The following is a 17,000-nucleotide window of genomic DNA, read 5'->3' on the forward strand; positions in this document are numbered from 1 at the left end:
CTGTGTGTGTGTGACACTGACAATTGTAGTCATTGTGCCTGTGTGTGTGTGACACTGACAATTGTAGTCATTATGCCTGTGTGTGTGTGTGACACTGAGAATTGTAGTCATTGTGCCTGTGTGTGTGTGACACTGAGAACTGTATTCAATGTCCGTGTGTGTGTGACACTGAGAATTGTAGTCATTGTGCCTGTGTGTGTGTGACACTGAGAATTGTAGTCATTGTGCCTGTGTGTGTGACACTGAGAATTGTAGTCATTGTGCCTGTGTGTGTGTGACACTGAGAACTGTTTTCAGTGTCCGTGTGTGTGTGGACACTGAGAACTGTATTCAGTGTCCGTGTGTGTGTGACACTGAGAACTGTATTCAGTGTCCGTGTGTGTGTGACACTGAGAATTGTATTCAGTGTCCGTGTGTGTGTGACACTGAGAACTGTATTCAGTGTCCCTGTGTGTGTGACCTTTTCTAGCATGGTAAATGACCTAAAATTTTGTGAATTAATTGACAAAATTGCACATTTATTGCCCTATTCTGAGAATTCTCTTGACCTTGGAAGGTGTTTTGAGGTTTGTTTGAAATATGCTTGTAGAGTGATATCCAACTAGAAAAAAGTCTTTCAGTTTTAGCACCAGAAGTATTACTGTACATATATGTTATGAACAATTATTTTTTCTCTGAGATCAGGGATTTTGTTGTCTTTTTGGGTAAAAGGTTACCCTGGAAAAGTAGCCAGAATGAAATAAGGTAGTAACTTTGGTCAGAATTGGTGGCTAGCTGCTCAAAAAACAGGCTACAGGTAACCCTGGTGACCTGCTTTCAAGTACTTCCACTGATAGGGCATTTTATGCGGTGAATTTTTAGAACGATTCCAATGAATGCTTGCCACTTACTACACTAATGATACAACCAGATTGACCGTTAAGGTGAATTGTCCAGGACAGTGTGTGCTTCTACCTGAATAGACATTGATAATAGATAACTGAAGTTCCTGTGAGTTACATTTCACAGACTGTATTCCACACTATACCATAAATGACCTAAAATTTCGCCCACAAAAGCACATATTTAGAGGCAAATAAATGTCACAAAATATTATTTTTGATGCTGAAAGTTACAATTTTCCAGTAGAATATCATCTCATGTTCCAATCAAACCTCAAAACAGCTTTCTAAAATCAATGGAATTCTCAAAATCAGGAAAACTGATCAAGTTACTCAAGGACGAAATTTGTGGCTAGTATGTCTGTGTAAAATGCAATGATTGGTCCTAATACACACAGCTCTTCACCACAAAGTTCACGCACTAAGAAAACTATGCTGACTGGAATTTGAGCTACAAAGAACAGATAAACCGTGTCACTGAGATTTTCCCATGACCTTGTACCTTTTCCCTCCCCTTGTAAAAGGAATGGCTAGGACTCAGTGTAAATACTAAAAGGCATGTCTGTGAACTGGCCCAGTGGTACGTTGAGGGGTGTCAGGTTACTTTTTACAACCATATAGTCAAGGAAATTATTGCTGACTGTTGTGAAATACCTGAATGGGAAATTTAAAGTTAAGGTTTATCATGTGTCTACTAATTGAGCTCCATGCTCTCAGGTTTCTCACATACAGTTCACAACAGTTTATCTTACAGACAGTTTGCAACAGTTTATCATTACATTCATTATGTACAATTATCTTTGTTTAGGCTAGAATCACTGTAAAAATCACCCTGTACATTTAGAGAAAATTGCACACATAATTTTATATGCCTGTACATGTAATCTCTACAAACAATGCACAGTATGTGTGTTTTAACCTTCAAACTTACAACATGTTAATACTTTTAATTCTGACATTGTTCCATGGCTGTGAGTAATTTTGTTCTTACATATGTGTGTTTTAACCTTCAAACTTACAACACATTAATACTTTTAATTCTGTCATTGTTCCATGGCTGTGAGTAATTTTGTTCTTACATATGTGTGTTTTAACCTTCAAACTTACAACACATTAATACTTTTAATTCTGTCATTGTTCCATGGCTGTGAGTAATTTTGTTCTTACATGTGTGTGTTTTAACCTTCAAACTTACAACACATTAATACTTTTAATTCTGACATTGTTCCATGGCTGTGAGTAATTTTGTTCTTACATGTGTGTGTTTTAACCTTCAAACTTACAACACATTAATACTTTTAATTCTGACATTGTTCCATGGCTGTGAGTAATTTTGTTCTTACATGTGTGTGTTTTAACCTTCAAACTTACAACACATTAATACTTTTAATTCTGTCATTGTTCCATGGCTGTGAGTAATTTTGTTCTTACATGTGTGTGTTTTAACCTTCAAACTTACAACACGTTAATACTTTTAATTCTGACATTGTTCCATGGTTGTGAGTAATTTTGCTCTTACATGTGTGTGTTTTAACCTTCAAACTTACAACACATTAATACTATTATTTCTGGCATTGTTCCATGGCTGTGAGTAATTTTGTTCTTACATGTGTGTGTTTTAACCTTCAAACTTACAACACATTAATACTTTTAATTCTGACATTGTTCCATGGTTGTGAGTAATTTTGTTCTTACATATGTGTGTTTTAACCTTCAAACTTAGTACATGTTAATACTTTTAATTCTGACATGTGCCATGGGCGTAAGTAATGTTTTTCTTGCGTGTGTATGTACCATTATTTGTGCTTGTTTTCATATTTAACAAAATTGCCCGAAAACAAAATTGGAGTGAGAGTAGGGAGAGTTTGTGCTGTGGAGTATGAATGTACTACATGTAATTAGGCTAAGTACATGTGGGAATAGATGCAGTGTATATATAGCATTTTAAATAGTGAAGGTTGTAATCATGCTTCTACCCCACAGGGCTGTCAGTTTAACGCCGTCTATACTGCTTCAAAAATCTTTCGGCTTACATATGGACCAGTAGGAACAATTGTGCCCGATAGTGAATACATTTTTGTCCCACAAATCTCTTGACTTGTCGCAGCATCGAAAACTGGATCTGAACCTGTGATATGTCTGTAAATACCTGCTAAGGGAACAACCGTTTTTTTGTCCTCGAAAAGTGTGTTTTTTAAAAGAGGTCAATAAATAGCATTAAATATTACTTCTGATACTAAAACTTCCAAACAAATGTTGAAGTTATAGGCCAATATATACAGTTGCATCGTCCAAACAAACTTTGAAGTTATATATATACATCGTCTAAACAAACTTTGAAGTTATAAATATACATGGTCCAAACAAACTTTGAAGTTATATAAATATACATCGTCCAAACAAATCTTTGCTAATATCACCCGAACTTTTCTAAGATCAGTATAGTACTCTTAGAATCATGGCAAATGTGCAACTTATAGTCGAAATGGGGTGATATTTTAGGTCTAGCTTTTACCACTACTATGATCACTAGTGTCTCTAAGGTGTGAGAAGATATCCATGCACATTGGACATTCCTTATGATCTTCTGCGTTGTTAGACATGTTACACACCTGGATGTTTTCTGTTACACACCTGGATGTTTTCTCTCAGGGTTTATAATATTGTGAGACTGTCACACATTCCTAACTCCCACATACTACAGGTGGACAGGTGCCTTAGAGGCACTGCTTGGTGTGGGAGGGACCCTGTAATCATTGAGGTTCATCCAGGCATGACATATCCCATGCTGTTTGATTCTCTTGTTATAATCTCACACAACTGTGCACTATCTGGCGGAGCAGAGCAAAATATTTTTCCTTTCACCATGCTTTATTTATTTATTTATTGAGATTTGATCTTTGCCATACCCAAGAATATTTTACTTTGTGTACACTGGTGGTTAGTTTTATCTGTGGAGGAAACTGAAGAGGCCGGGATAAACGGCTGAAGCAAGTGATTTCCACGCATAAGATACTAAAGAAAACTTGATCATGCCAGCAACCATCAGCCAGCCATGCCATGAGAACTTGTAGCCATGTCAGAGAACCCTTATCCATGCCATATACGTGTACATGTTTCTAGAACACTTTCATTTGAGACGTGCCAGTAAAGCCATAACCGTCCAAAAGAACCTTTTGCAAGAGAAACCTTATCGACATACGAAGGCTGTACGTCATTTCAGGAAAGCTCAACAACCCTTAAGCCCAACAACATTTGTTGTCGAAAACAGGATTTCTTGACCCAGGCAACAAACAAAAAAAAATGCGGGTAACCACAACTATACTTCCTCATCAAGGCTAGTTTGCGTCTGGAATCTTCAAAAACGCATGCTTAGCAAATAAAGAATCTGTAGCCCGGCTGGTACATATAGATAGTGTACATGTACATAGATTCAGCTCTAGCCTTCAACTGTCATTCGGTGTATTTCTCTGGTATATTCCTAGTGCATTTATGTCTTTATATAGTCCATAAGCTAAGGTGGGCAATATTTATTGTGTAAAGATTCGATGATTTATTACATTGAAATCCAGTTTCTTCCCACCATAATGCTGGCTGCAGTCATATAAGTGAAATATTCTTGTGTATGGCGTAAAGCATTAATCAAATAAATTAAATTACATTCTACAAGTGGATTTCATTTTGCCTTTTTTTTGTGTTATTATTTAGTAAATATTGCTGACAACTGAAGTAGAATTAATATACATCAAATAGTTCCGTGTAGTAAAATCCCACTGCCAGTGATATATGATAGCAATATGTATGTATCTCCGTATTCTTGTCACAGAGGATAATCTATTACACACAGAATAAACAAACTTTTAGGCCAAGCGGAAGTTGACATTTTGTCTGTAGCTGTAATTTTATGGGTATAAAGTCAAGATTGTGCAATGCTGTATATCGGCTTCTAATTTTATCAGTGTATATGGTTTTCTTCTTATCAGGAAAACTTACTTGAGGTCATACATGTAGTTGTAGATTTATGTATATAAGGATATAGTTACACTCAAGTGTAACACTATCGTTAATACATGCATTGTGGAGTGTGTGTGTATATATATATATATATATATATATATATATATATATATATATATATATATATATATAGTGTACATGTACACTGAAACCTTTAGCTCATAGGTGTAGCTAAGTGTAGCCCATCCTGCTTGCATGCAGGTGATAGCGCCCCCTTAAACACTTTCTGTGTAAGTTAGAGTGAAAAATTGTAGATATAGTTTTTATCTATTCTGTTTTAAACATCAATTTTATTGTCATTTATGGTTTGCTAGTGTTAAAATAGATGTAGTCTCCCATTGCAGATGAATGGTCTGTCAAGGGCTACCCTAAATCCGGAAGCGTTTTGCATATGAAAGAGCAGTTATGCTCCTCTTTAGTTTGGTTTTGGGAACAAACCTACATTGGATGGCTAGCACAATTTCAGGGCTTTACAAAATGTTCAGTTTTCTTGAAATGGTCTGCACAAAATAATGTCCTCAGAACATGCTTGAGTAAATGTTTTGCAAACACGGAAAAAGGTTGAAGAACTACAAATTAATATGGTTACCAAAAAAAAAACAAACCAGGCCTGGGATCACCAAGCGATCTTAGACTTAAGTCAAAATTTCCGTCATCAAACTTCCTTTCAGTTATTTTAGCTAAAATTTGTTTTACAATTAGTTCTCTAGAATAGGGTGAATTTTGGTTTCTACATTTCACTGGTGCCATACACCTGGACTTGGACTCCAGTGAGATAAATAAATATAACTGAATAACAGTTAATTTGTTTGTCAGTAATGTGTGCATCATCATCATCATCATCATCATCATCATCATCATCATCATCATCATCATCATCAGCATCAACAGCAGCAGCAGCAGCACAGTGAGCTGTGTCTGTATGTGTGTCTGATAACTGAAGTCATCTAAAGCTGGACACAGAAAAAAGGAACTGAAGAAAGACAATGAAATTCTACAACTGTTTTCTTTTACAGGCCAGCAGATTTTCTTACATACAAGCTCTAACACTATATTAGTTAGCCTCTGCTTCTCTGCTTCAGACGGAACATCTGTACCGAGGGTTACTGAGGAGTGTTATCCACCCACTGGGGGCCCCTGATGCCACAATAGGGCTCAGGCCCGGAGACCTGGCCGATCATCTCAGAGAGGTATAACACGTTGCATTTTGTTGGATTTCTGAACTTTATATCACATTGCCATGCTTTAATTCTGCCTCTGTGACATGCTTGATTTTTCACATTGTCATGATTTCTATTCTTAATATAAAGCATTTTAGAGTCAAATTTTCTAAAAATGTTGCATACTGTACATGTAGGCCTATACAATACATGGTGTATTATACTGTGTACATGTAGGCCTATACAATACATGGTGTATTATACTGTGTACATGTATGCCTGTACAATACATGGTGTATCATACTGTGTACATGTAGGCCTATACAATACATGGTGTATTATACTGTGTGCATGTAGGCCTGTACAATACATGGTGTATTATACTGTGTACATGTAGGCCTGTACAATACATGGTGTATTATACTGTGTACATGTAGGCCTATACAATGCATGGTGTATTATACTGTGTGCATGTAGGCCTGTACAATACATGGTGTATTATACTATGTACATGTAGGCCTGTACAATACATGGTGTATTATACTGTGTACATGTAGGCCTATACAATACATGGTGTATTATACTGTGTACATGTAGGCCTATACAATACATGGTGTATTATACTGTGTGCATGTAGGCCTGTACAATACATGGTGTATTATACTGTGTACATGTAGGCCTATACAATACATGGTGTATTATACTGTGTACATGTAGGCCTATACAATACATGGTGTATTATACTGTGTACATGTAGGCCTATACAATACATGGTGTATTATACTGTGTGCATGTAGGCCTGTACAATACATGGTGTATTATACTATGTACATGTAGGCCTGTACAATACATGGTGTATTATACTGTGTGCATGTAGGCCTGTACAATACATGGTGTATTATACTGTGTACATGTAGGCCTTTACAATACATGGTGTATTATACTGTGTACATGTAGGCCTATACAATACATGGTGTATTATACTGTGTGCATGTAGGCCTGTACAATACATGGTGTATTATACTGTGTGCATGTAGGCCTGTACAATACATGGTGTATTATACTGTGTACATGTAGGCCTGTACAATACATGGTGTATTATACTGTGTACATGTAGGCCTATACAATACATGGTGTATTATACTGTGTGCATGTAGGCCTGTACAATACATGGTGTATTATACTGTGTACATGTAGGCCTATACAATACATGGTGTATTATACTGTGTGCATGTAGGCCTGTACAATACATGGTGTATTATACTGTGTACATGTAGGCCTATACAATACATGGTGTATTATACTGTGTGCATGTAGGCCTGTACAATACATGGTGTATTATACTGTGTACATGTAGGCCTATACAATACATGGTGTATTATACTGTGTGCATGTAGGCCTGTACAATACATGGTGTACTATACTGTGTACATGTAGGCCTGTACAATACATGGTGTATTATACTGTGTACATGTAGGCCTATACAATACATGGTGTATTATACTGTGTGCATGTAGGCCTGTACAATACATGGTGTATTATACTGTGTACATGTAGGCCTGTACAATACATGGTGTATTATACTGTGTGCATGTAGGCCTGTACAATACATGGTGTATTATACTGTGTGCATGTAGGCCTGTACAATACATGGTGTATTATACTGTGTGCATGTAGGCCTGTACAATACATGGTGTATTATACTGTGTACATGTAGGCCTGTACAATACATGGTGTATTATACTGTGTACATGTAGGCCTATACAATACATGGTGTATTATACTGTGTGCATGTAGGCCTGTACAATACATGGTGTATTATACTGTGTACATGTAGGCCTGTACAATACATGGTGTATTATACTGTGTGCATGTAGGCCTATACAATACATGGTGTATTATACTGTGTGCATGTAGGCCTGTACAATACATGGTGTATTATACTGTGTACATGTAGGCCTGTACAATACATGGTGTATTATACTGTGTGCATGTAGGCCTGTACAATACATGGTGTATTATACTGTGTACATGTAGGCCTGTACAATACATGGTGTATTATACTGTGTACATGTAGGCCTATACAATACATGGTGTATTATACTGTGTGCATGTAGGCCTGTACAATACATGGTGTATTATACTGTGTACATGTAGGCCTGTACAATACATGGTGTATTATACTGTGTGCATGTAGGCCTATACAATACATGGTGTATTATACTGTGTGCATGTAGGCCTGTACAATACATGGTGTATTATACTGTGTACATGTAGGCCTGTACAATACATGGTGTATTATACTGTGTGCATGTAGGCCTGTACAATACATGGTGTATTATACTGTGTGCATGTAGGCCTGTACAATACATGGTGTATTATACTGTGTGCATGTAGGCCTGTACAATACATGGTGTATTATACTGTGTACATGTAGGCCTGTATGTATGTAAAACATCAATCAGCATCCATCCAGTTAGATTCTTTCTGATATTATAGAATATATCAAATAATTACCTTTCACAAAATATCGGCCTATTCTGTGCAAGTCCTACTGAGTTCAAATCCGGTAATAAATGTCCTACAATTTGAAAGGCAGGTCACATTATAATTTTTTTAACCTTGAGAATCATTTTACCAGTATGAAGAGTACAGGTAAGAGTCTAATGTTTACTGAAAGGCAATAATCTTTAGCTATTCTTGGTAAATACACAAAGTTAGATTTGATTAGTGAATATGGAAGCTTTTGCTAAAGATTTCAGGTATCGCCTCTTTGAAGAACTTTCCTGGCCAAATCAAGAATGAATTTTTATGTGTAAAATATAAACAATTTCTTCTAAATATGAGTTGTAAATTAAGCAATATTGAAGTAGAAATGGGTAGCCTAGCTTCTAACTGAAAATAAAGCTTTCACCATTTATATTGCTGGAGACACAAGTTAGGCGATTTCTGGTGAAATAAATGGTGACTAATTTGGGATAAGATGCACATTTTTTAAAATCATTTTCATCCAAAGCACTCAGCCGATGTCATTTGGCCTGTAGAAAACCTCCTCCCCGGTACGGCTGCCTGTGTATTGATCTTCAACTCCATACTCTTATTTCAGTTTCCCAAACTTTATTTTCAGATATTTGACTTGGACAGAGATGAACATGAAGTGTTCATCAGGGAAGAGCTCATACAAAAGGTAAATGCATCGAATTAAATCATGTTCATCAAATTAATACTTAGTGGATCATTGCCATTGATTGACTGACATATTTTATCTACTATAGACTGTATTTGAAACTGTATTTATTATTTGTATAAAGGTTAAATGTCAGGATTTACTTCACTGATAAAAGTGATATTTCACTCAGTTATAGAAATCACTTTTGTTGTTACAGTTTGATATTTCACACCCAGATGTCAGGATGTCAAAAAGAACCATTTTGTTTTATGACGCTCCAATCTGAGTGGGATGGTGTCATAATACAAGTGTAGTAAAGTTTAAGATTCTTACGGCACGCATCCAGACATGGCGTCAGTCATACATGTACCCGATGAAACTGTATATTATGGAACGACCGTGTCGTGATTTGAACCAGTGAGGTGTGGGATTGTAATCTGCGCTACTAACCACTGCACTACTATTTGTAATTTTAATACAAATTGTAAATGAATTTACATGTATGGTATAATTTAAATGTTTTTTATACCAGCCCCAGGATCTCCGCCTACATTTCACAGTATCAGAGGCCTCCGGTTTGAGACCTGCAGATAGCTCAAGTAAGGATGCAAATTCACATAATTATGTGTATTTAAGTTTATCAATATTCAGTCAAGCTGTTGATATTGATACATGTACCAATACACACATCATCCAATACACACACACATCATCCAATACACACACACATCATCCAATACACACACATCATCCAATACACACATCATCCAGTACACACATCAGCCAATACACACATCATACAGTATACACATCATCCAATACACACACCATCCAATACACACATCATCCAGTACACACATCAGCCAATACACACATCATCCAATACACACATCATCCATTACACACGTCATCCAGTACACACGTCATCCAATACACACATCATCCAATACACACGTCATCCAATACACACATCATCCAGTACACACACATCATCCAGTACACACACAGCATCCAATACACACAGCATCCAATACACACATCATCCAATACACACATCATCCAGTACACACGTCATCCAATACACACATCATCCAGTACACACGTCCTCCAATACACACATCATCCAGTACACACGTCATCCAATACACACATCATCCAGTACATACATCATCCAGTACACACACACATCATCCAGTACACACACAGCATCCAGTACACACATCAGCCAATACACACATCATCCAGTACACACGTCATCCAATACACACATCATCCAGTATACATGTCATCCAATACACACACCATCCAATACACACATCAGCCAATGCACACATCATCCAGTACACACGTCATTCAATACACACATCATCCAGTACACACATCATCCAGTACACACGTCATCCAATACACACATCATCCAGTATACACATCATCCAGTACACACATCATCCAGTACACACGTCATTCAATACACATCATCCAGTACACACATCATCCAGTACACTCGTCATCCAATACACACATCATCCAGTATACACATCATCCAGTACACACATCATCCAGTACACACGTCATCCAATACACACATCATCCAGTATACACATCATCCAGTACACACATCATCCAGTACACACGTCATCCAATACACACATCATCCAGTATACACATCATCCAGTACACACATCAGCCAATACACACATCATCCAGTATACACGTCATCCAATACACACATCATCCAGTACACACATCATCCAGTACACACGTCATCCAGTACACACACCATCCAGTACACACATCATCCAATACACACATCATCCAGTACACACGTCATCCAATACACACACCATCCAATGCACACATCATCCAGTACACACGTCATCCAATACACACATCATCCAGTACACACATCATCCAGTACACACGTCATCCAATACACACATCATCCAGTACACACGTCATCCAATACACACATCATCCAGTACACAAATCAGCCAATACACACATCATCCAGTACACACGTCATCCAATACACACATCATCCAGTACACACATCAGCCAATACACACATCATCCAGTATACACGTCATCCAATACACACATCATCCAGTACACCCGTCATCCAATACACACATCATCCAGTACACACATCAGCCAATACACACATCATCCAGTATACACGTCATCCAATACACACACCATCCAATACACACATCAGCCAATACACACATCATCCAGTACACACATCATCCAATACACACATTATCCAATACACACATCATCCAGTACACATGTCATCCAATACACACATCATCCAATACACACGTCATCCAATACACACATCATCCAGTATACACATCATCCAGTACACACATCAGCCAATACACATCATCCAGTATACATGTCATCCAATACACACACCATCCAATACACACATCATCCAATACACACATCATCCAGTACACACGTCATCCAATACACACATCATCCAGTACACACATCATCCAGTACACACGTCATCCAATACACACATCATCCACTTGATGTTTCATGTAATATACAATTACATATACATCTACATGTAAGTGCACAGCTAAAAAACGAAAGCTTGTGCTACATTTTGATGATCAGTATTTCAGAACTGCTGATGGTGGCGAAACTAAATAGCTAAAATTTGAGCCTTTTGGTAAATATAACCAACCCATACCTTTACTATTTCTCTTTAATCTGACACACTGTACATGCTTCATTGTTTTCAGGCGTGTGCGAACCATACTGCATCCTCAGTCTTGTATCCACATCGAAACACGTTTCGCGCTCCCCGAAATCCTCACCCAAAGTATCACCCAAAGGTTCTCCCAAACCCAAGCGGAAGTCCAGTAACACATCCAATGTGTCCACAGATAGTAGCGAGGTCAGGTACACCCAGTCTGCGAAGGGAGGTAACAACCCACGCTGGAACGAACAGTTTGAATTGTGAGTACATGTTTCTTTCATGTTAGTAACATACATTTATCAACCTCAACTCTTCAGAAAATATACATGCATATCATCAAACATAGCTTAAAACCATTATTCCTTTAGCAATCATGCTGCACAAAGTGAAGTCATTTTAGCATTTTATCACTATCATTGTAACCTGTTGAGATTGACAGAAATGTAAAATCTTGAGTTCCTGAGAAAACAACTTGTCAAAATACTAGCACATTTTACATGGGTACACGAAAACAGCTAGTAATTAAAGTTAGCCATTGTGTGTCAAGATCCTCTGCTGTCTACTCTATGTTCCAGAGGCAGTGTTGAATAGTTCTCATCAACATTGTTTTGTCTTGTTGTCTTTTTTGTTCAGTGACTTATACGACCACACAGGAGATGAGCTACACGTGTATGTGTGGGACAACACCAAAGACTCTCCGCTCTACGGGACTAACCACTGTGTCCCCTCCACCTCCGAAAAACCACTCGGATTTAAAACGTAACCATCCAGTTATTCTTCTGCATGCTTGTTGACGGACAGATTAATTGGCCAATTCTTGGATAATGGGATAACACTTTGGAATTTTATTTCATACCATATTCTCAAAAGGAATTTAAATGATGTGTCAAAGTCGGTAATAAAGCAAAAGGCCAGGCAAAACTGTCCTAAAATTATATTTCTGTATTTTTTAAACTTTTATTCAGGACCATGAAAGGCATTACAAAAAATAGTGACCTTTTGATGAGAATTTCACATACAAGGACATTTTGAAAATAATTCCTAGTGCAGAAAAAGAAATTCTGATGGCTTTCATTTCAGCATTTATTTGGCTTTATGTACACTTAAATATTTGTTTTTACAGGTCCTGTTTCTTGGTATAATTTATTAATTTACTAATGGCCATTTGCACACACACATATGGACAATGCTACATGTACAGCTGTACAATATATTGAGAACTTTACAGCTCAAACTTAAATGTATGTACCTCTTTTTGTTAGCCCCTGGCATATATACCTATGAGAAAACAGTAGATGGTTTAGTGTTGCTTTTTTTGTCGCCGTTGTTGTTGTTTAATGAGGAATCCTAGCAGGAAGAGCTGGATTCAAGCCTGCTGTGCCACACTGATCGAAGACCTGTTTGCCAAGGTGTTGTGATGTTTTAATTAGATCAAACAGTGTTATGTTATCGATGCAGAAAAGCTAGATTATACAGGTGTGTTTTGCCTGTTTGGGTTGCAGGATATTCCGCTACATCCGTCACAGTGTGGAGCATGGTAAGACGGGACAAGATTACCTTGGCATGTGTGTCATACCTCTCAAGGTAAGCCGGGATTTACAATGTTACATGTATCTGCTTATAACCTAATTTGGTAGTTGTTGTTGACTTTTTCAGAATTTGAAAGCTCAAATTAGCCAGTTGTTCCAGGTGGTGTTTAGAAAACCACTGGTTATCAACTTTTATCAAAATTCAACTGTTTATCAAAATAATAAAGCTAGTTACTACCCAGCCTGAGCAGTAGCAAGGATATTCTAATTGCTGTTGATAAATACAGTAGAGGTATGTATGATATGTGATTCATGGGACATTCTGTGATTCTGTTTGTGGGACATTCTGTTTATACATGTAGGACGTTCTGAGATTCTGTTTGTAAGACATTTCATAATTCTGTTTGTAGGATATTCAGTGATCCTGTTTGTAGGACATTCAGTGATTCTGTTTGTAGGATGTTCCATATTTCTGTTTGTAGGATATTCAGTGATTCTGTTGGTAGGACATTTAGTGATTCTGTTTGCAGGATATTTAGTGATTCTGTTTCTAGGACATTCCATGATTCTGTTGGTTGGACATTCAGCGATTCTGTTTGTAGTATATTCCATATTTCTGTTTGAAGCACATTCCATAATTCTGTTGGTTGGACATTCAGCGATTCTGTTTGTAGTATATTCCATATTTCTGTTTGAAGGACATTCCATGATTCTGTTGGTTGGACATTCAGCGATTCTGTTTGTAGTATATTCCATATTTCTGTTTGAAGGACATTCCATGATTCTGTTGGTTGGACATTCAGCGATTCTGTTTGTAGTATATTCCATATTTCTGTTTGAAGGACATTCCATGATTCTGTTGGTTGGACATTCAGCGATTCTGTTTGTAGTATATTCCATATTTCTGTTTGAAGGACATTCCATGATTCTGTTGGTTGGACATTCAGCGATTCTGTTTGTAGTATATTCCATATTTCTGTTTGAAGGACATTCCATGATTCTGTTGGTTGGACATTCAGCGATTCTGTTTGTAGTATATTCCATATTTCTGTTTGAAGGACATTCCATGATTCTGTTGGTTGGACATTCAGCGATTCTGTTTGTAGTATATTCCATATTTCTGTTTGAAGGACATTCCATGATTCTGTTGGTTGGACATTCAGCGATTCTGTTTGTAGTATATTCCATATTTCTGTTTGTAGGACATTCCATGATTCTGTTTGAAGGATATTCCGTGATTCTGTTTGTAGTATATTCCATATTTCTGTTTGAAGGACATTCCATGATTCTGTTTGAAGGATATTCCGTGATTCTGTTTGTAGGACATTCCATGATTCTGTTTGAAGGACATTCCATGATTCTGTTGGTTGGACATTCAGCAATTCTGTTTGTAGTATATTCCATATTTCTGTTTGTAGGACATTCCATGATTCTGTTGGTTGGACATTCAGCGATTCTGTTTGTAGTATATTCCATAATTCTGTTTGAAGGACTTTCCATGATTCTGTTTGTAGGATATTCCGTGCAATGGTGCAGAACAGTGGTTTGACTTAACAGACAAGTGTAAAGTGACCGGCAGACTCAAACCAGCTGGTCAGATTAAAATAAAACTATCCATTTCCCCGAGGGAGGTTCAGGTAGGTCAGGTGCCCTGGTAATTGTGGTGTCTGGGGATGAAGTGTTGGGGGATAAAGTGGAATCTGTGGGTGCTGATGGTGGAGTACTCAGTCAGTGTAAGAATTCCAGAGTAAAAGTGGATTTATAGAGTGACCCTTAGGTCTTCTGAAATAACTATGGTTAAATTATTTCTTTTCTTTTTTTTTTAAATAATGGTCTTTTAAATTAATTGTTAATATGATTTTGGAATGTTTACACCTGGTTTATTTCTCTGGAACTGGAGTAACCTTTAAATATCTATCTGTGTCCCTCTGCAGATTGATCATGTAGACAGCGTGGACAGTTCTGCCCCATCAGGCAGTGGTTACTCTGCCACGGACAGTTACTTCCACGCCCTCCAGCACATGTTACGCCATTCCGTCAAGGTGCAACGCATAATGCACCAGTCCGCAGCTGTCAGCACGGAGCAGATTGACGGGTCGCTCAGCACGCAGAAGCGCAGAATCATGGATCTGTTTGCAGTGTCCTCCAACATCAGCAAACTCTCACAGGCAATGCTGTAAGTACATGAACATGCAAATATGTAGGTCCATAGAGAGATTTTGCTCATTTTGGACCGATTTACCAGTGTATTGTGATGTTTTAACTAGATCCTACAGTGTTATGTTATCAATGCAGAAAAGCCAGAGCATTTCAAGTGTGTTCTGCCTGTTTGGGTTGCACGATATTCCTCTACAAACATCACAATCTGGAGCATGGTGTCATTATGCTCATGTGTCATTAAAGGTGCTTGCTTTTCTATTGATGGGACACAGCGGGAGCAGGTTCAAACCTGACCTTGGGTGGGAATTTGTAGATTAACCTTCTCTTACTGTTTCTGTGGCGTGGGTGACAATAAGCAGTGGAGGATGCTCTGGTATCCATGTGCACGGTCTAACATGTGTTAGAGATCGCTTGTCTTCCAGCAATATCGTGGTAAAGTACGTCAGTTGGTTCCACTCACAGAAGACACAAATGAAACTGACTGCCAGGATATGATTAAATTCTTGAGTAAATAAATAAACCAGCTGTCTCCACATTTAACCCATAAACATGTATGTTTCAGGGTTTTTGATATGTTTTCACTGCATTGAATATTGAAATGAAAGATGTTCATTTCATCTCCCCAACGTGATGAGTTAAAGACCCACATGATTCATGTAATGACGTCCATGATTTTGGATATGCCCAAATTAAGACCAAAAATTACCCAAAACATCCAAAGCTTAATGTGTCCAAATTGAGGTAATCCAGTACTCTGCATATTTCACTCTTAATTATGTCACCTGTCTAAAGTGGCCCCGCAGAACATTTACCTGTGTTGTATTTGTATTTTGCGTAGTCACCTTGTGGTCATCCTGCAGTGGTCTGTGGGACACGAGAGTTGTCACCTGTCTAAAGTGGCCCCACAGAACATTTACCTGTGTTGTATTTGTATTTTGTGTAGTCACCTTGTGGTCATCCTGCAGTGGTCTGTGGGACACGAGAGTTGTCACCTGTCTAAAGTGGCCCCACAGAACATTCACCTGTGTTGTATTTGTATTTTGTGTAGTTACCTTGTGGTCATCCTGCAGTGGTCTGTGGGACACGAGAGTTGTCACCTGTCTAAAGTGGCCCCACAGAACATTTACCTGTGTTGTATTTGTATTTTGCGTAGTCACCTTGTGGTCATCCTGCAGTGGTCTGTGGGACACGAGAGTTGTCACCTGTCTAAAGTGGCCCCACAGAACATTTACCTATGTTGTATTTGTATTTTGTGTAGTCACCTTGTGGTCATCCTGCAGTGGTCTGTGGGACACGAGAGTTGTCACCTGTCTAAAGTGGCCCCGCGGAACATTTACCTGTGTTGTATTTGTATTTTGCGTAGTCACCTTG

General features: G+C 37.9%; 1 protein-coding gene across 1 annotated transcript in view; it reads left to right on the forward strand.

Moving 5' to 3' along the window:
• The window catches only part of LOC135477088 (protein unc-13 homolog D-like), a 44,748-nt gene that overhangs the window by 10,950 nt on the left and 16,798 nt on the right, over nucleotides 1–17,000 (forward strand). Inside the window, exons 3-10 of the mRNA XM_064757242.1 lie at nucleotides 5,981–6,088; nucleotides 9,186–9,245; nucleotides 9,760–9,826; nucleotides 11,984–12,200; nucleotides 12,574–12,699; nucleotides 13,443–13,524; nucleotides 14,984–15,106; nucleotides 15,404–15,645. Coding sequence (XP_064613312.1) covers nucleotides 5,981–6,088; nucleotides 9,186–9,245; nucleotides 9,760–9,826; nucleotides 11,984–12,200; nucleotides 12,574–12,699; nucleotides 13,443–13,524; nucleotides 14,984–15,106; nucleotides 15,404–15,645 — 1,025 coding nt within the window. The remainder of the gene's footprint in view (nucleotides 1–5,980; nucleotides 6,089–9,185; nucleotides 9,246–9,759; nucleotides 9,827–11,983; nucleotides 12,201–12,573; nucleotides 12,700–13,442; nucleotides 13,525–14,983; nucleotides 15,107–15,403; nucleotides 15,646–17,000) is intronic.

The sequence above is a fragment of the Liolophura sinensis genome, chromosome 10 (genome assembly GCF_032854445.1).
Source record: "Liolophura sinensis isolate JHLJ2023 chromosome 10, CUHK_Ljap_v2, whole genome shotgun sequence".
NCBI lineage: Eukaryota > Metazoa > Mollusca > Polyplacophora > Chitonida > Chitonidae > Liolophura > Liolophura sinensis.